General features: G+C 36.6%; 1 protein-coding gene across 2 annotated transcripts; it reads right to left on the reverse strand.

The window, feature by feature from the left end:
• Positions 1–6,992: 6,992 nt before the first annotated feature.
• Positions 6,993–19,174, reverse strand: LOC101742894 (alpha-tocopherol transfer protein-like). Of its 2 annotated transcripts, none has more exons than XM_004928872.4 (8): positions 19,081–19,174; positions 13,725–13,880; positions 12,344–12,503; positions 10,959–11,017; positions 9,837–10,033; positions 8,937–9,047; positions 8,051–8,153; positions 6,993–7,682 (listed from the first exon to the last, which is right to left on the reverse strand). In XM_004928872.4, the coding sequence occupies exons 2-8, from the start codon at positions 13,861–13,863 to the stop codon at positions 7,531–7,533; spliced, it is 921 nt and encodes a 306-aa protein (XP_004928929.1). In that variant the 5' UTR covers positions 13,864–13,880; positions 19,081–19,174; the 3' UTR covers positions 6,993–7,530. The 2 variants fall into 2 exon arrangements, with proteins under 2 accessions (XP_004928929.1, XP_062529163.1); XM_062673179.1 differs by lacking the exon at positions 19,081–19,174 and adding an exon at positions 16,729–16,807.
• Positions 19,175–26,137: the final 6,963 nt, after the last annotated feature.

Raw genomic sequence — 26,137 nt, forward strand, 5'->3', positions numbered from 1 at the left:
AGATGCAGTTTTTTTTTAGTGACCGTATCATTTAATTTTAATATAATTAATTCAAAATATAATTAATATAATTTTTGCGTCTTGGCTTTTTTTTAATTTAGTAATTACTGCAATCATGACGTATTTATAATTAAAACCCCGATTTTAATTATTAAAACCATGTCTTAAAAGTTGTTTCTTTTTATACGCTTTTATTAGCTTCAAACGTATTATTAACCGTTGAAATGCCGCGATAGTTGTTCAAGCTATGCGAGCTTGCAATGTTCTTCTGCTATCCTTATTTAAGACTGGAACTGGGGTAATCACTGTAGGAAATTCAGACTTCAGCTAAAACAAGCATCAGCAATATCGCTGATATAGCCACAGCGCTGATTTCCAGAGCGAACTTTTTTCCAATTTTCTTTAAAGAAGGACATGTTATAGAATTCGGGAAATACCGCGGAGGGTTGTTCATTCCGGAAGAGGATGCCATTTCTACGGAGAGATGAAGAGAAGTAGTAGTAGTACTTATAATTAATAGCCTCAATCACTTTGAGTTTGAGGGCAATTTAAAGGAATAGTTAGAAGCTCAAATAATCTTAAGATAAGAGTTTTTTTAATACGCTTTTATTAGCTTCAGACGTATGTATGTTTGTAACGGAATCTTTGAATATGATTTTGACCCCTTCAAAACGTCGGATTAACTCGAAATTTGGTATACTTATTAAGGACCGATGATAGTTCAATATTAAAAAAAAAAAGAAAAAAAAAAGAAAAAAAAAAGAAAAAAAAAAACGAAAATAAAAAATTGAAATTCAACTAAATAATTATAAATAAAAGAACTAACAAAATACGCTTTTATAGAAAATCCAACTAAAAAATAGAAAATAAATTTTAATAAATTTGATATAAAAATAAAGAAAGTGTAAGAAAAAAATATTTTATTGTAAAAAAAGTTTGGGGTGCACGGTATCAGTAGTTATACATATTTTATGAACAGATATGAGTAGAAAGGTTATTTTTATAATATCCTGAAAAGCACCCTACGCTTTTTTACAATGAAATTACTTTTTTTACACTATTTTTAGTTTAAATTTATTAAAAATTTATTTCTTCTACACGCTGCTGTCCAAAACGTATCATAATGAAAAAAAAAACACATAATTATTTTTGTAGTTTTCTTAATAAGAAGAAAAATAGTGGTTCAAAGATCTCCTATATAACGGTTATGTTAATGCATTTATACCTAATAGTGTCATTTAAATTAATTTCGACATTCACACTGGTTACATTTTCAAAAAATAATTAGCAGGCAGGTATTTTATCGAACACGTAAAATCTAAAAACTTTTACAATTACTGGTAGCTTATTTTGAGCCCACACCGGTGGATACGGTATATATTTCTATTATATATATTCTATTACTACAATTGAGACCTCATGTCTTGAAGGTGGCAGCTTCAATAACTAGTTAACACTCGTTTAGACGTCAGTTGCGTCGGAAGATCCTCCAACTATCTAATCTTCTTCTTCTCGCCCCTATCCCACTATGTGAGAGCATACGTCATCTCTGCACTCTCTTCAAGGACCTGTCACCGTCCTCGTTGAACTCGATGTTCTAAGACCGAACTAACTCATATACATAGTCCACTGGGTTTCTCGCCGGATCTTCTCAGTGGGTCGCGATTCTGATCTGATCAGATCAGGTACCATCTGATGGTAGATTCTGCGAAGCACTGCTCTTGCTAGTATGAGCAAATTCTCTCAGATTGAGCCCGTGAGATCTGTCACGGACCTGTCAGCGCGTAGCTGGAATAGCCCCTTAGGCGGTCAACGAATAAAAGGGAAGGAGAAAAAAAAAAGAATCTGTACTAACAAACTTTCCCTCGCATATTCTCTTTCACACAATCCATCCGAGTCTTTTTAGGACGCCTCCTCTTCACATTACCCTCCAACACTCTAATGCAATAAACGTTATCGTGGCCTAAAGGATAAGACGTCCGATGCATTCGTATCTAGCGATGCAACAGTGCTCGAATACCGCAGGCGGGTACCAATTTTTCTAATGAAATACGTACTTAACAAATGTTCATGATTGACTTCCACGATGAAGGAATAACATCGTGTAATAAAAATCAAACCCGCTAAATTAAAATTTGCGTAATTACTCGTGGTAGGGCTTCTTTTGAGTCCGCACGGGTAGGTACTACCACCCTGCCTATTTCTGCCGTGAAGCAGTAATGCGTTTCGGTTTGAAGGGTGGAACAGCCGTTGTGACCATACTGAGACCTTAGGATTTATATCACAAGGTGGGTGGCGCATTTACGTTGTATATATCTACGGGCTCCAATAACCACTTAACACTAGGTGGGCTGTCAACTCGTCCACCCATCTAAGCAATAAAAAAAACAAAATTCTCTTTCACACAAGCCATCCAAGTCTTTTTAGGACGCCCCCTCCTCACATTACCCTCCGACGATCTAATGCAATACACAAACAAAAAAAAAACATTTTTGCTTGAGTGTATAAATATGAAAAGTTGCGCATCTTCATTAAATGGGTTTTTCTCATTTCCTGCAATATAGCTTAATTATATTCACTTTGAACAATTAAAATGCTTATCTTTAGTATTATCATATGAAATTTGCCGAATAATTTTATTAGATTCCCAAGTTATTGCACGTAATTGTTTCTACATTATAATTAGACACCGGTCAATAGTTAATTGTATTTTAACTATTATTAATAAATTCATTTTACATAAAACTTAATTATTATTTTCATTGAAAAACAACTTTAAGAGTGGAAAATCTAAATTAAACTTAACAGAGCCACCCTGGCAGTGTAACTTTTTCAAGCAAAAAACAAAAGATTTTCTTAATCTATCCACAAATGACGAAGAAATCAGTAAACGTACATAAAAAAAATACATATTCTCGAATAATACCTTTTCCTTCTGGCAACGTCGGTTAGGAAATATTTATTTCGGGAGCACGTGGTCACAGCCCACTTGGTATTAAGTGATTACTAGAACCCATATATGTTACTAAGTCAATACCACCACTCATCTGGAGACAAGAGACCTAAGTCTCAGTTATTACCCTTTAAATGTACCTACCCGTACTAAAGACTACTCATCACCGGCAAAGTGGAAGAAAAGAGGCATAGGGGGCGTAGTCCCATGCGCTGGTCCGATCAGATTAAGACATTAGACTCCAGCATCAATGTCGTTATCCATTGCCCAGAGTACAGAAAGTAATGGAGGAGCATAGTCCTAAAAAAGCTTTTTTTATTTTTTTTTATTGCTTAGATGGGTGGACGAGCGCACAGCCCACCTGTTGTGAAGTAGTTACTGAAGCCTAAAGACATCTACAACGTAAATGCGCCACCCACTTTGAGATATAAGTTCTAAGGTCTCAAGTATAGTTATAACGGCTGCCCCACCCTTCACTCCGAAACGCATTACTGCTTCACGGCAGCAATAGACGGAGTGGTGGTACCTACCCGTGAGGACTCACAAGTGGTCCTACCACCAGTTGAAAAGTGCAAGTGTTTCGTAAAGGCCACGACCCTCAGCACTGAAGAACACGACGCATGCAGGAGGAGGACTCATACTAACCCGTTCACAAAACACCTCAGATTTTGGCAAAACATTCAATTTTTTTATATAAATATTAATAATCTAAATTATGAGTCCCGCTCTAATGGGTAAGACATCCGGCGTGTTTGCATCAATTGTTGCGAATATTCCAAGGTTTCACTGTCGACTTTCACAATGAACGAATAACAGTGTTGGTAATCCATTGAAACCTGCTGCCCCAGCCCATATTTCTACTAGGAAGCAGTCTGAGATTTTAACCACATATCTAACAGTGTTAGCCGGCAGTGACGTTGTGGCTGTCAATACTCTTGAAACAAAATTTATCGTAAGAACCCACATCACTAGAAACATTAATGATGTGAAAATTCATCGTATTTACGAGTATTTTTTTACTAATTATATTTATATGTGTGTAATGTGTGTAGAGTAGTAGCGAATCAATTTATAAATAATAATACCGCTTTTGTTCATAACAAAAATCTTGAATAGGATTAGGAAAAAAAAACCTTTTATTCTTTCGTCAATAACTCTGCTATTCACTAAGCCTTACTTGTGTAAGCTTGTGATTAAATTTTTGCATGGAATTATAAAGAGAGCCTTGAGTTTTGGGCTCCATCTTTTATGTTCGTTGACGGTGTAAGAACCATAATTACGGTTGCCGGGTTACACAATTATAATAGTGATGTCACACACTAAGCGAGTTGGATCGATTACATTTAAAAATACTTTTTTTTTTCTCATGTTTCCTAAAATCGTGGGTAGTTTATTCCATTGAATTATTTACATTTTGTGGACTTTTTGGCGGGAACGCGAGGAGTGAAGTTGTGTGATTTGTTTTATTTTGTCTATTTAGTGTTTCTTCGGGTTTAAATGTGTAATAATGGTGGTTTAAGTGCACAAATGTGGGAAAATGAAACAAAGCCGCTGGACGTAACTTCTCGGGATCCTCCAAAAAGTCGACTGAAAAAATCTTAGTAAATAACCACCATTTTACTGAGATTAGATTTCATCTCATATCATCTCATTTAATTTCATCCCAGTTGATTAATGTCTCAAATTAATCATTTTCATTTCATTTCACTCCATAATATCATTTTTCATAAAATTAAGAATATACATTAAAATAAGACATGACTTAAAAGTCTCAGTTACCAGGTCATTTAATCTCTTAAAAAAAATTTACATTTTGTTGTTGACTTTTTATAGTTTAAGGCACATGTAATGTGTGACTGCTTGTAACGCCCAACATTTAGTAGGCAACGACAAAATAGCTCAGTATACTTCTGCGCTACTTGTCAATCTATTTTATAAATTTTTTTTGACTAACTTTAGTTTCTCAACATGTAACATAATTGAAAACAGTGTTTTGCAAGCTTTTGTAAACACAAAATACAGTGTAAATAATAAAATATTAAAAAAATATATTAGTAAAACGAATCTATATCTTGATTTATCTGTGATTATGATTGAATTTGGATCAGTGGGCACACTCGGCGAATGCTAGTTTTACAAAAATGGGTTAATAAAAATCTTTTTTTTAAATGTAAATTTGCGCGACGGTCACACTACTTTAAAATATTCATATTTATATTACTTGTATTTTTGAGAATGTTTTTATTGTGTGTCAAACTTCCTTAGTGAACGATGGTCTTAAAATATGTTTTCGCTATGCCATTGCGCAATTTCCACACGAGCGTTTGAATTGGTTTGCGAGATCAAGTTATTGCACATTATTTGGCAACACCATGAGTTAGTTGCATCAAAGCTCTGTCTTTAAGTTTTAGAATGATTCATTCTATAATCTTCGACTATTAGAACCACTAATCGAACTGCCGAATCTTCCTTCTAAGGTCAAATACTCCTCGACGCCAGATACCACTTGCCCAAAATTAGGACATTCCCTTTGTTATTTTTCTAAATGGACAACTGAGCTTTTACTGGTAGTAGGACCTGTTGTGAGTCCGCACGGGTAGGTAATACCACCCTGCCTATTTCTACTGTGAAGCAGTAATGTGTTTCGGTTTGAAGGGTGGGCAGCCGTTGTAACTATACTGAGACCTTATAACTAACATTTCAAGGTGGGTGGCGCATTTATGTTGTAATGTCTATGGGATCCAGTTACCACTTAACACCAGGTGGGCTGTGAGCTCGTCCACCCTTCTAAGCAATAAAAAAGCTAAATGGATACCGGAGGTCATAAATATAGCAGTGCCATTAGTAGAACAATGATCAAATAAAGATCTCTTAATCCCAACATGACATACGTGATACGTATTGTAGTTTGCAAATTCTTATTTCGACTAGTAGTTTCAACGGAGTAACAACTCGTAACAATGACATTCACCTAAAATGCTAGAATTGCGTAACCTTATGCGACCCTGTTGCTTATCGTTTCGTACTATTGCTGTACATCGGTTGCGGCGACTGCAATCAGACCGTCACAACAGCGCAACGAAGATTACTCAATCGCCACCGTCACATTTGACGAGAGCTATTGAGCGTGAAAATATCGATTAGATTTCCGGTGGGATGCTATTAAAGGTGGATCCTATGACATTTGTAATTAATTATATTTGTTTTTTTTTTTTGTATTATCGTAGACAGCTTTGTATATACAAATCCCCTGATGGGGCCCAGTTAAGCAATGCCTATCGCTGCCCGTATAAGGACTTGTCACAGAGCCTAGGAAAGTCCGTGTAGGGAGGTACGTTCCAAAGTCTTTGAACGGACACAGAGGTTCTAGGTATTGAGGTATTGATCGGGGCGATGTAAATCTCATTTTTGATACGTGATGCGTTAATAGTAAGATCAGAAAATGGATCGGTACGGCTTTATACCACAGTCCTGAATGTTTCCATATCGAAACGATCAAGCATTCAGGATTGGAGGGAGGTATGGCAGTTATTCTAACGCAATCACCACGGTATACCTTTAGTGCTAAGATTTATATCACTCTTCAAACGAGGTTTCAAGATAATTTATGGGAAATAGCGGCCTGGCCTCTGAGGTTGCTCGTGTTCATAGGTGGCAGTAACTAGTTGTCATTAAGTGGACACAATGGTCGTCTCAAATGCGACTCGAATTACAACAAAAATAAATAAGGCACAGTCAAATTTCGCGTGATAGTGCCTATAGGCACCTCTCATGTTGGTATGCTAATAAAAACTGGAAGCTTTTTTAACAACTATGTAGTTTTAATTAATTAATATTTGATTATTAACAGGAGGTACATAGGTATTTATATAGTTAAGCAAATTTCTGTTTAATCTAGCGATCATTAAATTTTAGTTTTATTGTGAATTTTAGTGATTTTTTAAAATTAAGTAATCCATATTAGTCAACCGTTGAATATTTTAGAAATAAAGTAAATGGAAAGGAGCTGTATGTTTATAACCAAATAAAAACCCCAACATTTGTAAAAGAGTATTTATTGATAATACTTAAACCTAGATCGTATTTTATACGATCGTTATCAACTCATAAACAATATTGAGCAAACTTTGGTTAACAATTAAAAAAAAACTAGTAATACAATGCAAAATATTCAAGGCTCAAAACAATCTGACATGTGTCAAATTGACAACTGTCAGTTTTGATGTAAGACGTCAGAAGACACTTGCATTCCGTCGCTTGAGAATAACTTGAACTATTGATACTTCACTGAAAATAAGCGGATAGAAGAGACGCATATCTAACCAAGTTCAAGTGAGATAATTCAGATGGTATAATACTGCGATAAGGATATCATTGAAACTTGATAGGATAAACTTAGTCTAAGCTGCGAATTGCGTACGAAAAATGCTTGTCTAACAGAATGTCAGTTTTGATATATTTTAACGTACATATTTGAAAATGGAATTGTTTTTTTTTTGTATTTGATTTGGGCTTGGACATTCGAATTAGACGCGATAGTTTTTAATTACATTCTTCGTACGTATCTGAGAAAGTTTTCAGTCGATCACCAACTGACGGAATGAGCCGTCGATTCCGAACAGCTCGTCGTAATTAGTAGGCTTGCCTGGTCTCAGAGCCTCGTTTGCCTTGATATTCTCTTGCTCTGCAAACCAATCTGTGTACTCGTCTAGTTTCTTCACCCAAGAAGCTGAAATGGAAAAACAACATTTTTTTTTATTGCTCAGATGGGTGGACGAGCTTACAGCACACCTGGTGCTAAGTGGTTACTGGAGCCCATAGACATCTACAACGTAAATCCGCCACCCATCTTGAGATAAAAGTTCTAAGGTCTCAGTATAGTTACAGCGACTGCCCCATCCTTCAAACCGAAACGCATTACTGCTTCATGACAGAAATAGGCAGGGTGGTGGTACCTACCCGTGCGGACTAACAAGAGGTCCCATCACCAGTATTTTAATCTTTCAAACCCGTGTGAGAGCACAATACGGACGTAGGCGCTAATTAGCATTTTTCAATTAAAAGGATTGCTTTTAGTACATTCGGTTAACGTCTTACCATGAAGGTCGCTCATAGAACCAGCATTACCACCATATTCCGCAGGCATCATTTCTTTGGGAACATATTTGTAAAGATCGTTAGTGTCAGTGTGAAGGAAGATCTGAAAAATAAATTCATAGTCATTAAATAAGTACTTTAAAAAATAAACTCTTAGATAGCAAACCCTTATTAACAACCCTGTTGGTACTGATCAAGATATCAGAGCGAAGGTATAAATTATTGAATCACTATCGGTCCTCGATTAGTTTGCTAATTTTCTACTAAATGGAACTTTTTGAAGTCGGTTGTCGGTTAAAAAATAGAAAATGAAAGAATCCGTAACATACATACGTTTAGTGGTGGTAGGACCCAGTCAACACATTTAAGCAATAAAAAAAAAATACAAATCTGAATCCGAAGTTAATCCTCGATGACGATTCAGGTAAAGCTAACCATAAAAATGCATTATCAACTTACTTCGTGGGATACGAGGAAGTGATTTTAATTTGGAAATGCTTACCCAAACAAAAATGTTAATAGTATAAAAGTTAAATAACAGTAGCTTACTCTTTGAACCATAAAAATGCATTGTCAATCTTACTCCGTGGGATACGAGGAAGTGATTTTAATTTGGAAATGTTTACCCAAAAAAAATGTTAATAGTGACTTACTCTTTGAATAAGAGTACATGCGAATCGAGTACATAAAATGACAATACATATTCGAATTGCTAATCACTGTGCTTAGTGCGAGTTTTTTAACGTTCTCGCTAGCGTAAAAGTTAAGTCAAATTTGTATGCAGTTGGGACAACGCTCCTAGCGGTAAACGTAGGCAAACGTTCCAACTGCATACAGATTTGAATGCACACAGATGTAACAGATATTACTTGGTATCGAAACTCACCCTTTCTTTGATCTTGTCCTTTATGAAGGGCTTGACAAAGTTCACGATTTTGTCTACAAGTGGGGATACGTTGATAACATGCACTTCTTTCAGCCTGACGGGATAGGCTTCCTGAAAATATCGACGAAATAAAGAGTAATTAATGCCGTCACTGTGCCCAACGCAATTTATAAGTACACCTATTTGTTAGAACCAATCGTGGCCTTCTTTTAATAGCTTTTTACTGGTGGTTGGACCTCTTGTGAGTCCACGCGGGTAGGTACCACCAGCCTGCCTATTTCTGCCGTGAAGCAGTAATGCATTTCGGTTTGAAGGATGGGGCAGCCGTTGTGACTATGTTTGAGATTTTAGAACTTATATCTCAAGGTGGGTGGCGCATTTACGCTGTAGATGTCTATGGGCTCCAGTAACCACTTAACATCGGGTGGGCTGTGAGCTCGTCCACACATCTAAGTAATAATAATAATAGGAAAGGTAGATGGCAAACGTCACAGAGGACGCAGTCCTACGATACGACCAAATACGATCTTCTCTGAACATCAACTTCCACAATGCCCTTCACAAAGCTAAGGATCGTAGAAGATGGAGGGAAATCGTACGAGAGAAACTGATGCAGCGGGGGAGTCACGACCCTCAGTAATGAGGAAAACGACGCGAGGAGGAGGAGATGGGTGGACGATCTCACAACCCGGCTGGTGTTAAGTGGTTACTGGAGACCATAGACATCTATAACGTAAATGCGCCACCCACTTTGAAATATAAGTTCTAAGATCTCAAGTATAGTTACAAATTTCTCAAGTATAGTTAATATAGTTTAAAAGAGATAAGCGTAGGGACAAACAGAGGTCGACAACTAACTTTTTTCATATACTATTATACATATTTAGAAGCTGTACTAACCTGTACACAAACTAAGAATTTCTTGACCAAGGTCGGTGTGAACTTGGCGAAGTGCGTAGGAGTTGCCACGGAAGCATCCAGAATGTACACGTCTCCTGCTACTCCCTCCTTCTCTTCGGCAAGTCTGACGTCTCCCATCATGAAGGCCAACTTAAAAGCGTCGGCAACGTTTGGTGTAGCAGCATCTTTATCGAGTCCTAGAAGATTAAGGAATTAAAAGTCATTCGAAATTCGACAATAATTACTAGGACCTCAAGATTTACATTCATTTAAGGGCGAGTAATACAGGCATCTCGAATGTTTGCTGATTTAACAATTCACACGGACTGCTCAAGTGGTCAAAGTTCCCTAATTGAGCAACTACCATAAACTGTTGGGTCAGTAAGAAAATCAAGCAAATGCAAAAGGAATTTTAAGAATTTTTTTTTCCTATATGTATATATAGGTAGATTTGTTAATACCTAACCAAAAATATTAAAAGTTTATTTGCGACAACTAGACGTATGTATGAGTAGGTGGCAATAATAATAATCTCCTATATCATGGGAGCGTTGACATAAACAACAATTAGCAGTGACTACCACATACTTTTCGCATCATTTAGATAATTTGAATACAACGAAAATGAGCGAAAATTGAATTGCCATAGTGTTTATCAGACGATTTTGGGACCACGTGAACTTCGATGCCTAACTCGAGATACGACGTTAAAAATTTAAACTGTAATGGGATAGCCATAATTCTAATCTTCGAACATGATAACTCAAAACTGAGAAGGATAGAATACCAAGTCATGCGAGCGCACATATGATAAGCTGCAGTTTACAACAGTAATTTTGTAATATAAGATATTTAGGTTTTGATTTTTAAGATACTAGCTGTACCCGTCCGCTTCGCTGGGCATTTAAAATTAACATTATTATTTATTATCATTATTATTAGGGAGTCCAACATTCATATAAATATTAGCCTATCCATTAAGTACATGTATTTTCTACATGGATACCAAGTTTAAAGCCAATGGGATGCATGGTTCAGTAGTTATAACGGAACATCCGTAAAAACCACTGTAGATTTATATATTAGTATAGATTATAGTATAAGTGTAAGATATGCACAAACCTCGCATAATAACAACCCTTCTGCCCTCGGGAGTGATGCCAGGTAATGCAGGAGTTTGACTGAAATTATCAAAACAATATCGTGAATATATTTTTCGTTTTGTACTTACGAACGTAAGCGGATTGGCATTATTTTAGCGAAGAAGTAGATATAGATAGAATAACTGAAAATCTTCTCTTTTGTTTCCACGCTTAAAGAAGAAGAATGTGAATGGCAGATATATATGTCTTTCAGATCAAAATCTAGCTTAAATTACTAACCGGCTTAAATTTCAAATCATACTGCTTTTAAAACTACATAGATTAGATGTATGTTATTATTTCAATGAAAATTTTTTAAAGGATAATTGTACCTATAAAGGATTTTTGGTATCCCAGTTTTCCATTAGTATGACGTGTCACTTGTAATTATTGATTTGTGAATACTTAAATTTAATAATGGAGGTGAAGTCAATTTTAGTGCTTCATAACATGCGACGCAGTTTTCGTGGGATTAACAACAGTTTTTTTGTTCTAAACACAGCGATGTATGAGTAAAAACAAATCAATTGATTCCCATTATGAAGTAATTGTATTCAGATTCAGATTTACACGAGTTTATTTTTGTAAGAAAATGTTTTTTGTTGTTTCTTGTGGATTAATGTATACAGAATCATTAGGTTTTTTCTATCTGCTGTGTAATTTCCAAAGATATAATAAACACGTTTGACCATTGAATGTTTTTTATACAATCTCAACAAAGCCAAGATTAATACGAACTTCTGCAGATATTTTACCAATGAGCATAAACAGGCTCCTCGATCTTTAGCTACCATGCGACGTGAATTAAATGGAATATAGAATGTAGAGGTTTTTATTTTATTGCTAGTTGGATGGACGAGCTCACAGCCCACATGGTGTTAAGTGGTTACTGGAGCCTAAAGACATCTACTACGTAAATGCGCCACCCACCTTGAGATATAAGTTCTAAGGTCTCAAGTATAATAACAACGGCTGGCCCACCCTTCAGACCGAAAAGCATTAATGCTTCACGGCAGAAATAGACAGGGCCTTGGTACCTACCCGCGCGGACTCACAAGAGGTCCTACCACCCGTTAAATGAATGTTTGAAAGATGTCCTACTGCCGTTGGTACTACTACTACGAGGTTACAAATCAGAGAAATAATAATATAAATAAAGTAATACAGATATACAAAGAATAGATAACAGATAAAATCATCGTAAAAATTTTGTTCGTCAAGTTTCGTGTATTCATTTACGTCACTACAAGCTCATTTATATTCGAACAAAAACTGATTTGAGTTGACTAGACCACGTAAAATGTATTTAATACGAGCTTAATTATAAAAGTAATAATTTGGAAATAAAACTCTCCCAATACTCACACTAAACTCAAAATTTCTTGCAATTCTGGACGTTTGACGTCACGATTCGTGAAAAATTCCGGCACAGCTGTCCTCATAGTGAAGTACATGTCCAGCTTGCGCTTGGTCTTCTCCAAGGAGAACTTACAACCTCGGAGGAAGGTCATGATGCGCTGGTCATCTGTGGAGGTATGTGTTTTCGAATTAAATAACAAGCAACATGAATCAAGTTAAGTAGACTTATATTCGGGTCTTGTTCCTCATTCGAGCTCGATTGCCGAATTTCGTGTTTAATGTATCGAAAGTACGTAAAAGAGATAAGAACAAACACTGCTACACTTAAAATGGTAAATGTATTTTTTATTGCCTTTGTAGACAGACGAGCATTGTGAGTGTGTGGGCACACACTAAGTTAAGTCGTCGTGTTAAGCACGACTTAAGTCGTTGAGGCCTAAAGGATAAGACGTCCGGTTAATTCGTATGTAGCGATGCACCGGTGTTCGAATTTTTCTAATGATATACGTACTCAACAAATGTTCACGATTGATTTCCACGGTGAAGGAATAACATCGTGTAATAAAAATCAAACCCGCAAAATTATAATTTGCGTAATCACTGGTGGTAGGACCTCTTGGGAGTCCGCACGGGTAGGTACCACCACCCCGCCTGTTTCCGCCGTGAAGCAGTAATGCGTTTCGGTTCGAAGGGTGGGGTAGCCGTTGTAACTATACTGAGATCTTAGAACTTATATCTCAAGGTGGATGGCGCATTAACGTTGTAGATGTCTATGGGCTCCAGTAACCACTTAACACCAGGTGGGATGTGAGCTCGTCCATCCATCTAAGCAATAAAAAAAACTCCTACATGATTGATTACTGAGTGATTACGTCGTCTACGCACGTCAGCAATAACATGAGCGTAGTCAAGTAATCGTTAGCTACGTAGGTATGTCTAAATGAAGTCATCGTTGCCAGATGGTTAAAACGTACGGTGTACTAATATCAACCGTTTAATTGCTCCAAAGAGCTCGTCGAGTTGCCGCCTCGAACATTAGTTCATAGTTTGGGAGAATCGACAATGAAAAGATCTTCCACTGAACGAGTGAAATTGTTCGGGAAGCTGACGCTCCTAATGTTATTGTCCGCAATTTCTTATATGTGTATGCAAGTTTATCAGATAATTTCATTAGCGAGATTCAGGCATTTATCAAATATCTTATGTTCTGTCTTGTGGCATAACAGCATCATACTACATAGCCAACATTCTCAGATGTCTATAGGTTTAGATAACTACTTAACACCAGATGTGCCGTGTTTACTGATTAAAGAAAAATATACAGACTCTGACCACGAATAATTATGTACTATGCATTTAAATATAAATGTAAAGTCGATGCTCTCACCGAATTCATCAGGTAGATGTGGTTCCTTCTTCAGCCACTCCTTGATGTGGGCGAGGTCGGAGTCTCTGGTCTCCACATTTTCGTTCAGCTCCTCGCGTATCTTCTGCCACATTTCACCGGCTGGCTGTTCCAAAGTCATCTTGGCTTCGTTTGGTTCTAGAAAGAGTTGTGTACAAATACTTATAAACTCATGAGCATATAATAATATGGAAACAGATTGGCCACGATATGTTCTTAATATCGTTTATTTCCATGATATAACTAAAGAAACACTAACGACAATAATTGAACGCTTAACAAAAACTATTAATTAAAATGAAAAGAAAGAAAAAAAACAGGTACTTCTTTTGAATTCTATTGAAGATTAATTTAATGCGTATTGCAAAATTATTTATGTTGCCAAGGTACATAGATCTTGAACGAACGGTGTATAAAAATAGTATAGAAAAACACAGCATTTTTCGTTAAATAGAAACATGTATGAAGAATATAATAAATAGCTTTTACAAATATGCATATTAAGGGATGCAAGGCCACTTTAACGTGACTTTAATATACACGACATTCATCTTTGTAATTAAAAGCGCTTTTCATTTGGTATTAGCATCGACTGTTCAATGTTTGGATTGAACTTCAATTAAATTTAATCCAATGAAATAGCCGAAGAAGTTTTTTGTTATGCTATTTGATTATTGTTTTGTTTTTCCAAATGTTAAACTTTCAATGGCTACTGTAAAGTTTGAATAACGTTGCTTAAACCAAATAGCCTAATATTTCGTGATGGCATCTCTTGAATAGGCTGAAAATAAACAGAGAAGCTGAACCACACATACGAGTTTACAACGCTCTAACTCTAGTATTTTTAGCATACGTTTTCTTTAAGACGCAGCGTTGATTTTACAGGATGTAGTGTTGTGTGCTATAATTGTCTTTTTTCTGCCTAGAAGGCGCAAATAAAATTACAATCCACCTCTTAAGTTGCTATAAGAGGCCATAGATATCAGGAAGAATATGACAATTTAAGACATAGCTGTCGTACAGTTCGAATACAACCAGCGTTCGTAATACGTCATTTCGGATCCTCCCGATCCGTTAACGGTGCTTTTAGGTACCTCAAGCACCGTCCTTGCCGAACCCATCTCTTGCGACGAAGGGTTTGGCGAGTAAACTAACTCAGAGACACAGCTCACTGAGTTTCTTGCCGAATCTTCTCAGTGGGTCGCGTTTCCCATCCGGTGGTAGATTCTGCGGAGCACTGCTCTTGTTAGGGATAATGTTAGCAACGTCAGGTTAGAGCCTCGTAAGCTCACCTACTAGCTCCGTCACACTTGCATAGTCTCTCAAGGCTACCAATTTAGCTAGAAAAAAAAGCATTCGTATGTATTTACAAGACTTAAACAGACTTAGTGTTCGTGTGACGGTACTACTATTGCATGGGGCTGGAGAAATTTCGACTAAGATATAATTAATAATCGACCTTCATATATTCGCAAACCCATAAAGTTTCCTAATACAAAATTTCATAACGCACAACCTTAGATATATGGTCGCGTGCCAGTTTCACACTCACGTACCAAACGCTTTTGAAGATATAATTGATAATATATGTTATATATATATATAACGTCGAGAAATTTTAATTAAGCAAAGTTTGGTGTCAATGTACGTGCGGATAGGAATATGAATCACACAATGTTTAAGCACAACCCAAAGATTTAAATACTATCCTTTAAATTCGTATACGTATTTAAGTGACAAATATAGATAGATAAGACAGCATCAACAACAATTATCAGGACAATTACTTGCCCGAAAGGCATCGGAAATATTCTTTAATATCCCTGGATATCAGCGCATATATTTAAAATTACATTTCCTTGATTTTATGTTACCTTACAATTATAGTGATAATTTTACCTCTTAATATAAACGTGAAAGGCGAAAGTTTTGTGATTATAAAATTAGTTGAATGAAGAAAAATATACATTCTAATTCAACAGATCGAGGATAAGCACCTCCAGAGATGTATATTTGACACGAAATTCATAATGAATTTGCGAAATTACAAGAGTGAAATCAGCGGGGCATCAAAACCGTGACGGTTTTCGTGTTGAAAAACAAAAAAAACGAAGTGACTTAATATATTTTTTTACTCGTCTAAGCATGCTAACTTTCACCGCGCGCGAGTTGTGCGTTCGCGATGTACTCCGCTCTGATTCACCAGCAGAAATCGAGTCAAAAAGTAGGAAATAAGATGTTTCGTGCAATCAAAAATCTCCTTTATTGCTTAAGACTTAACCATTATTTTCCGAAAATTGGGGATCGGTTTATAAACCATATTTGGTTGTGAACTTTATTATGATGTTGTCTGTATGAGCAACTGCTGCCTTAAATCAACTGCACTTAATTTATTTAGGATATTTTTCTACGACAATCTCTAACAAATTACTATAACAAATACATGAGTAATGATTTTTTTTTATATACCTATGTGCTGAGAGCCTTGAGAGGCTATTTCAGCTTCTCCTTGACGTGTAGGTGAGCTAACAGGGCTCAAACCGGGAGTGTTGCTAACACTGGCCCTAGCAAGAGCAGTGCTTCGCAGAATCTACCACCGGATCGGAAACCCACTGAGAAGATCCGGCGAAAAGCTCAGTGGGCTGTCTCTATGGGTTAATTTACTCGTCGAGCCCTTCGTCGCAAGCGACGGGTTCGGCGAGGAAGGTAGCCGGTGCTTGAGTGAAGTACCTACCGTAGTGGGTACTGTACCTTCAAGCCACGTTAGTGCCGTTAGTGGATCGGGAGGATCCGTAATGACGTGTAGCTAATGAATAATCTCTAGTCCTAAATATGTAGAAGAGATCAAGAATATCTGCTCAATTTTTTTTACAACAAAACAGTTGCCCTAAATTTTATTTAAAAGGTAATATACAAAATACATACAAACATTATATAAATACATATAAACTGTTTGACCATTTCAAGTATATAGTATATAGTTTACTTATTTGGGGGTGTGAAGAGTTTTTCTTTGGTATTTTCAAACCAAACCAATAAATCTGCTTTCAAATAATTTGAAGTTGAAATGTCCTTCAATCATGTTTTGGTCGCCTAGCGTCATCTGCAAATTGAGATCTCTAGAGCCATCTTTGAAAACACAGATGCATATTGAATCAGTTCTTTATTTTACGGATAGATGGCACTGTACGACAATCCTTTTAATAAATAATTTTGTTTAATAATCATCTTTTTCTATTTCTATTGTGCTTCTAATAGCTCAATAAGGACCTGCGATTAATAAAATAATCATTTTGTTATTACACGCAATATATTATATATTCTGATCATTTTACGTCCTATCCGATTTTACGATCATTTTACATTAGTTTAGGGCTCAGCTGGTAACTTTTTTAAAGGAAGGATTACTGTTGGCCCGGAGGCTTTTCTAGTTTCATCAGGACAGGTAGCTCGTTGCTAAAAATCCTATTAAATCCACACAGCTGGTTACTGTAACGTACGGTGACCAAACATACCGATAAAAATTCAACACAGTCCGAGAATATTGTCGAGTTAAAAAACATTGTTCTGTGTGTGCTTAGTGCGAGTTTTTTGAACGTTCTCGATAGCGTAAAAGTTAGCCCAATTTTTTGGGCAGTTGGAACAGCGCCCCTAGCGGCAAACGTAGGCATTTTTTTCTAACCTATGCTGACAGCCTTGAGAGGCTATTTCAGCTTCGCCCTAACATGTAGGTGAGCTCACGGGGCTCAAACCAGAGTGTTAAATCGGTAGACAAACGATCCCAGTCCATACAAATGAGCTAACTTTTACGCTTTCGAGAACGTTAAAAAACTCGCACTAAGCACAGTGATTAGCAATTCGAATATGTATTGTCATTTTATGTACTCGATTCGCATGTACTCTTATTCAAAGAGTGTCACTTTTTAACAATTTTTTTTGTGTAAACATTTCCAAATTAAAATCACTTCCTCGTATCCCACGGAGTAAGATTGACAATGCATTTTTATGGTTCAAAGATGGTTTTATGGTTCATTAATTAAATCAGTGTTTAATTAATGACAAAAAAAAAAGAAAAAACTGAACATGTAACGTAATACGATGGCGGTAGGACCTCCTGGGAGTCCACACGGGTAGGTATCACCACCCCACCTATTTCCACTGTGACGCAGTAATGCGTTTCGGTTTGAAGGGTGGGGTAGCCGTTGTAACTATACTGAGACCTTAGAACTTATATCTTGAGGTGGGTGGCGCATTTACGTTGTAGATGTCTATGGGCTCCAGTAACCACTTAACACCAGGTGGGCTGTGAGCTCGTCCACCCATCTAAGCAATAAAAAATAAAAAAATTAACTCACAAAACCGTTTTAAGTTACTGAGATCACTTTCCAAATACAAATTGCTTTATGCTGTCGGCTAACGGTGGTTTTTGTACCGCTATACAAAACTAAGTACTTTCGTGGTAATGACCATTGAAAGTCACGTTCGATGAGTTTTGCTTCATTTGTCTTCTTTGAAATGCTCGCAAGAACGTAATTGATGGATGGAAAAATGATTTTATTGTGTCGTGTTTTTTTTGAAACATTAATAACTGTTATTGTTGGATGGTTAGTGACTTCCAATGAATAAAACATAAAGAAGAGTTCTTTAACACTTGCAACGTCGAAATTACTTTTTATGAAAAAGAAAACATCGTACTTTTTGAAGTGCGAAGTAATAATTAAAAAAAAAGAAAAATAATAAATTTTGAGACTCATTGTTTTCCATATATATTAAGCAATATTTGATCTAATTTTTAATGAAATTAAGGCTAAAAACCGAAACGCACTACTACTTCACGGCAGAAATAAGCGGGGTGGTGGTACCTACCCGTGCGGACTCATAAAAGGTCCTACCACCAGTAAAACTTGCCGGTTCGAATGCCTTAGGAAAATAAACAAGAAAATTTGGTAAGTCAGTACGGTATATTGAAATGCACTTAAAATTGATTGATGATCCCTAAAAGAAAAAAATATAGGGGTGACGCGTTATAATATTTTTGAAAATTTTAATTCGTAATATCAATTGAAATTCAATACTAGAGAAGAGAAAACCTGAAGTTCTAAAATATTTATTAAACTGAGGTTTCCATTTTCAATCGTTAAAGCGTGCTTAAAACATAACATTTTATGAACTTCAATTATTATTAGGTACGTATGTGAAATAATAAAACTTCCATCTACAAGAAAAGTTGGTTATAGCTCCATCTATATTTCGACTTAAGAACTAAGCTTACCAAAAATTCCAAATACACTACTAAATACATACACCTCACGAAATATTAAAAATAAAAGAGATTCACCTCTGTACTCAAATATTAAGTCACTAGCCAAAGTCTGAACAACGTATACACTGGCACTTGGACGTAACGTGTTTGCAGATTGAAAGGCACAAAAATATATCGTATTTTTTGGAATAAAGTATTTGAAAATAACGACTTAGTTAAGACGGCGCGAAATGGCGCGCTGGAATGGCTTTCCGTACATGAAGTGCGGTCTTTTTATGATTTCGTTACGCTGTTTGAACACGGCTGCAAGTTAAGTAGGGGGAGAATAGGGGTGTGGGATAATGTAACCGATTTTTTTTTTCTCCTACCTATGCTGATAGCCTTGAGAGTCTATTTCAGATTCACCCTAACGTTTGTAGGTGAGCTCACGGGGCTCAACCGGAGAGTTGCTAACACTGACCCTAGCAAGAGCAGTGCTTCGCAGAATCTACCACCGGATCGGAAACGCGACCCACTGAGAAGATCCGGCGAGAAACTCAGTGGGCTGTGTCTATGGGTTAGTTCGCTCGTCGAGCCCTTCGTCGCAAGCGACGGGTTCGACGAGGACGGTGATGTTACCGATGAAGATAGCATGAAAATTTTAGAGTTCAATAATTCGGTCCCTAATACGATATGCTACTTAGTATGTGTAAGGGCGGTGATTGATCGAATTTTATCCGCTTGTGTCAAGCGTTACTTTAAATACCAATGTTTCGGGAAGATAGAAAGAGAAAATACTGAAGTCATTATGAAAATTCAAGTCAAGGGTTAACCAATGAATTCAAGAGAAACGTATACATTCTTAGGTAAATAAAACTTTCAAATTACACAAAAAAATATGAGCTATGTTTTAAGATGTCAATCGGAAATGTACTTAAAGTGCCCATTTTTTTGCGATCTTCAAAATATTCTAAGTAGCATTTTTTTATTGCTTATATGGGTGGACGAGCTCACAGCCCACCTGGTGTTAAGTGGTTACTGGAGCCTATGGACATCTACAACGTAAATGCGCCACCCACCTTGAGATATAAGTTCTAAGATCTTAGTATAGTTACAACGGCTGCCCTACCCTTCAGACCGAAACGCATTACTGCTTCACGGCAGAAATAGGCAGGGCGGTGGTACCTACCCGCGCGGACTCACAAGAGGTCCTACCACCAGTAAACACGAAAAAAGGTATTCTCTTTACCCGCAAAAACTCACGACTTCAAATATTAATAAAATTATATTTTGTCTTTTGTGTGTATTGTGAAATTAAAATTAATCCAATTTTTACGGTTTCATCTCTCGTTAATTATTTACGAAATTTCGAATGTGTTACAGTTCTCGTGGTCACGGACGACTGTCCGTAACAGTAATCTTGATTGTATCGACGACTCGCGAAAACTGCAGTAAATACTTTTAACTGCTTCAACATTACTGCATAGTATAAAACAAAGTCGCTTTCTCTGTCCCTATATCCCTATGTGTGCTTAAATCTTTAAAACTACGCAACGGATTTTGATGCGGTTTTTTTTAAATAGATAGAGTGATTGAAGAGGAAGGTTTATATGTATAATAGTTGAGAAATCTCTATATTATATAAAAATGAATTGCTGTTCGTTAGTCTCGCTAAAACTCGAGAACGGCTGGACCGATTTGGCTAATTTTGGTCTTGAATTATTCGTGGAAGTCCAGGGAAGGTTTAAAAGGTGAGAAAATATTAAAAAAGCTCGGAATTATATAAAAAACAAACAATTTTGTTTTTCCTTTGATGTGTCCCCTTGATGTGTCTTTTATTTATCGATTGAGGCACTACGAAGTCTGCCGGGTCAGCTAGTCAATAATAAATTACAGTTTCCGAATCCAAACGAGGGCGGGTCGCTAGTAAAGTATAAAATTATAAGAGAAGAAAATTCGAAAATAATTAATTTGTGTCAAACAAAATCAGTTTCAATTTTTTTTAAATGTATCTATTTCGATTAGCTCTTCAAACGTTCAAATATGTTAAAGGATTTTCAGATTTATGTTAAGATCGGTGTTTGGACGCGAAACTCATTTAAAATAGCGATTTCACAGCGCTTTCCCCGCTTATCGCTGACAATAATACCGATGCTCGGCTTCGTTCGCTGAAACTGATTTACAGTTAGCATTACGATGAAACTACAGCTTCTGTTAATATAGCGATATTACTTAGTTTTCATGGAAAATAAAAGTTATTCTTTTAATCAACATAGAAATTAACAAGGGGATGTTGTGACGTTACAGAGTAAGGTACATTTTAATTTAGGACAATATGATTAGGATAAGCTGTGTGCCTACATTATCCATACCTGCCTTGTCTAGTTACGCCAATATAATAATACGTTCTTATCCAAAATTCGGATTCCGAAGCCTTTCCCGCCTGGGCAGTTTCGTTTGATGATTCGGGACTGTATTTTCGTGCGAATATTCATTTTCACCACCCATAAATATCCCATACTTAGCACTAAGTAGGTTATTAAGAAGAATGTGTCATAGAGTACTCATCCTTCCCACCCAACCCAACTATGCGACTAATTTAAATAGATATTTACAATGTTTTTTTTATTGCTTAGATATAGGTGGACGAGCTCACAGCCCACCTGGTGTTAAGTGATAACCGGGGTCCATAGACATCTACAACGCCACCCACCTTGAAATATAAGTTCTAAGGTCTCAGTATAGTTACAACGACTGCCCCGCCCTTCAAACCGAAACGTATTACTGCTTCACGGCAGAAATAGGCGGGGTGGTGATACCTACCCGTGCGGACTCACAAGAGGTCCTACCACCAGTAATAATCAGTAGTATCAGTTGAGTATATTATGTTTATAAATATCTAATATTGTGTTTTCATCGGTATTCCCGGATCGTAGATACAATTAAAAGTATGTACTTTTATGGTTTAATCTCACTAAGTTCTTTTACATCTGATTTTAATAATACTATTTGTTGCATTATACATACTCATACAAGGTTCAATGACCTGTCCGTCAGACTTTCTGTTTTGTCATTAACTTGTGCACATTCTCTCTTCATCAGTACTGCAGTGTACATACATCAAAATTAATGCCATGTAGTTTATATTACTTTTGTTTTAATATTTAATTGGACATTCTCAAATCGTAGGTATAATCAAAGATACTTGAAAATTCAAATCCAACTCGTTAGACTTCTTGTTGCCAGTAATTTGAATTTCGAGCTGTTTTTAGTTATTTCGAGAGAAGAAATGTGTCTATACGCTATTATTTATTAGATCGTATCTATATATTAATACGTGAAGCAAAAACTTTGGATCCTTTTTTACTAAAATTGCGAGGACGGAGGAGTATGAAATTTCTCATACTTATAGAGAATATAAAGAAGGAATGCAGAATGTTAATATTTTTTAACTAATTATGCATAAAAAATTCATTAATTCAATAAAAAAAAACATCACACACACGCACAGATACTATTTGTTTATTGTCAAACTTTTCTTATTGCTTATAATCAGTAGTCTATATATAGTAAATTGAGAATATTTAAATATTATTTGTATAAAGTGTAGTCCTGGCGAAATCTTTGATTATAGATGTATAATAGTCTTTAATAATAGAATCAAAGTAGTGTACAAACTTATAATTTCAATTAATTATAGTCCAATTTCGACTACCGTGGGACCGACTAGTACACTATAGATATTGTTATGTGTAACATTGAATATAAAAACTTCGGTAAAACCCTAGATTGTAGTATAAGTAAAAAATTAAGGCGTTGGTCCGTTGGGTTGTCGAGGCAGCACCCGCTCTGTAGGAGATCTTCGCTTTGTATATAACTGAAAGGCTTAATAAACTAGATCTACATGGACGTCTACTGTATTTTAATAGACGGTAGTCAAATCAAAAGATAAGCTACAGTAGCCATAGTCCACAGACAACGCATTCGAAAAGTTTGCAATTTTCAAAATATGTAATTTGTACACGTATGAAACGGTAACAAGTCGATTGGATGTTGAAATGTTAAGTCGAGGGTAGGACTGATTTATTTGAGTGTGTACCCCTAATCTGTGAGATAATGACTGAACGATTCAAACTTCTGCCACAAAACACGTAGCATCCTCATTTCTGCTTTAATTTTTTCTATTACTTAGATGGGTAGTTAGTAAATCTCGTCACCCACCTTGAGACATGAGCTCTAAATTTCAATTTTAGAGTACAACGGCTGGCCCACCCTTCAAACCGAAGCGCATTACTGCTTCACGCTAGAAATAGACGGTGTGGATACCCTTAGAAAATCACAAGATGCGTTGACACCAGTATGATGCCCTACCACCAGATAATACAATATAACTGAGGCTTCGACATCAAAGTGGGTTGCTTCGCGGCAGAAATAGGCAGAATAATTGTATCTATCCCTGCCGGCTTAGAAATAAATAAATGAAAATTACGCAATTAAAAATTTGTGTGTGTTGTGAAGAGTGTGTGTGTATTACACGTTTATTCCTTCATCGTGGAAGTCATTGGCGAACATGTGTATACATCTTTACTTTTACTTTCCCTTAACTTTTTATTCTTTTGACCACGGTGACTTACATAATTTCAATTTCTTAGAACTCTCAGATTTTTTATGGATATTTCCCTACGTCTTCAGTGGTAGCCTAAAAGGCTATACCAGCTACGCCTGGACGGGTAGGTGAGCTCACGGGCTCAACCTGGGAGTATTTGCTGACACTAGCCCTAGCAAGAGCAGTGCTTCGTAGAATCTACTACCGGATCGGAATCGCGACCCACTGAGAAGATCCGGCGAGAAATGCGGTAGGCTAGCCCGAAGGACTATTTCAACTACTAACGGATGAACTCCGTTAAGTGTTATATACATAATTAATCGAGAGATTGTTTTTTTTTAATTGCTTATATAGGTGCAGGAGCTCACGGCCCACCTGATGTTAATTGGTTGCCGGAGCCATAGACATCTACAACGTAAATGCGCCACCCACTCTAGGTGGGTACCTAAAGCCTATATTCCCGTTGTAGCTGAATCGCTAATCGCTGACAAAATAACTGACGCCCGAATTGTCTAAGAAGTCACACGTCACAATGCGGTCGTAGAGATCTCAGTAAATGTGTACCAGTGTAATTTGATGATAACGATCTTGTTGAACGACTCTAGATCTGAGATTACGGAAAAATATAATAAATTTACTTTGGCTGGCAACACTAAAAAGGCTGCTTTAACAATATGATTAAATATAGAACTGATATTTCTGCTGTATACGTTCGTTGTTTGTTTGATTGAGCAAAGCCGTTGTCGGACACTAAGGGTACCACCCTGCCTATATCTGCCGTGAAGCAGTAATGCGTTTCGGTTTGAAGGGTGGGGCAGCCGTTGTAACTATACTGAGATCTTAGAACTTATATCTCAAGGTGGGTGGCGCATTTACGTCGTAGATGTCCATGGACTCCAGTAACCACTTAACATCAGGTGGGTTGTGAGCTCGTACACCCATCTAAGCAATAAAAATAAAAAATAAAAACTTTAGACACCCCCCGGGAACAATGTAGAGGGTGAAGAAATGACGTCTCAAAATGCTCTATTGAAGAACGCAGTGATTCTGGGTAATAGGAATGACTTTACTCAAGTGACAGGTGAGGTTAAAGACAAGGATAACTGAAATTATGTATTATACCTACAAATACGAATATTTGAAAGAGAAACACATATAAATCAAAGTAGTAAGTTCAAGCGTTTGGTGGTAGGACGTATTGTGAGTCCGCACAGGTAGGTATCATCACCTTGCCTATTTCTACCGTGAGCAGTAATGCGTTTCGGTTTGATAGGTGGGGCAGCCGTTTTACGTCGTTGTTGTCAGTAAAAACGGAGACCTTAGAATTCATGTCTCAAAGTAGGTGGCGGTATTTACTTTGTAGATGTCTATGGACTCCGGTAACCACTTAACATCGGGTGGGCTGTGAGCTCGTCTACCCACCTAAGTATAAAAAAATTAAGTTCACATGAATATAGCACAGTCATTGTTATAATGTTGAAATAAAGATATTATTCCTGGACATATGAGTCGTCTATTATCAAAGGCGGCAATCTGTACATTTGGACAAAAAATTTTTATTGATATGTCAATACAGATTTATTTGAATATAATCGTCTCCTTCAAAGAATACGGTTCAAAACCTGCATTAAATAAAGGTTAATAGTTAACCTGTTATTTATCTAAGATGTCGTTCCGAAGAGTTTTGTGACTGCCAATGGAATACAAAGTCAATAATTCGTTTTTCTGATTTACCAATCATTGTCCAAAAGTCAGATTGCCGGCTTTGATAATAGACGACTCATATGTGCTTGTTTGGATTGTAAACGGAAATATGTATAATGTAAGCGGTTCGTAATATTCCCGTTCACTCAATAAACGCAGAACAAAAGACATAAACGCGTCCGTACATACACATCAACGACCCGTCCGAAGCATATTTTACACTTTCTAAATAATAAAAACGTAATTTCAGTTTCACGTTGAGCTTTCACGCGGAGCCGTTTTAGGCTCTCTTCCTCTCTCTTTCTCTCGGCAATTTAAGATTACACTTGAATTTTTTTGTCGATTCTCCACGAAATAAAATCTCTATGAAATAAATTTTATTCGCCCATTTTTATTATTTTTGCTTCTTTACTAGAACCAAATATACAATCAAGTGTTTAAGTCAGGTTATATTCACAACGATTACTATAGGAATATCTAATTGTTTTATAATATTTTAATATGTAAATGTTTGGGGATTTTTATTCATCATCATCATAATCAGCCTGCGGCAGCCCACTGCTGGACATAGACCTCCCCCAAAGCTCGCCATTGAACCCGATCTTCGGTTCTACGCATCCAGTTACTGCCAGATGCCTTTCGCAGGTCGTCGCTCCATCTAGCAGGATTTTTATTCCATTGCTTTATATTATAATAATGCCCGCTGTAGCCGTGGAAAAGCCCCAACGTGAATGCCACTGTCCACTTTGAGACATAAAAAACACCTAAAGTTTAATGTAGAATATGGTTCGTGCCTGAGATCTGGAATTCTGTTTAACGTGAAGATGAAAAATCAAGTTGAAC

This window comes from Bombyx mori, chromosome 16, assembly GCF_030269925.1.
Source record: "Bombyx mori chromosome 16, ASM3026992v2".
Taxonomy (NCBI): Eukaryota; Metazoa; Arthropoda; class Insecta; order Lepidoptera; family Bombycidae; genus Bombyx; species Bombyx mori.

Bases quoted from the DNA above. Each gene is read 5' to 3' on its own strand.
- LOC101742894 (XM_004928872.4), bottom strand. From the start codon at position 13,863: ATGACTTTGGAACAGCCAGCCGGTGAAATGTGGCAGAAGATACGCGAG. The intron at 10,034-10,958 runs GTTTGTGCATAT...TTAATCTTCTAG, and splicing joins AAGGGTTGTTATTATGCGAG to GACTCGATAAAGATGCTGCT. The intron at 8,154-8,936 runs GTGAGTTTCGAT...TTTATTTTTCAG, and splicing joins AGGACAAGATCAAAGAAAGG to ATCTTCCTTCACACTGACAC.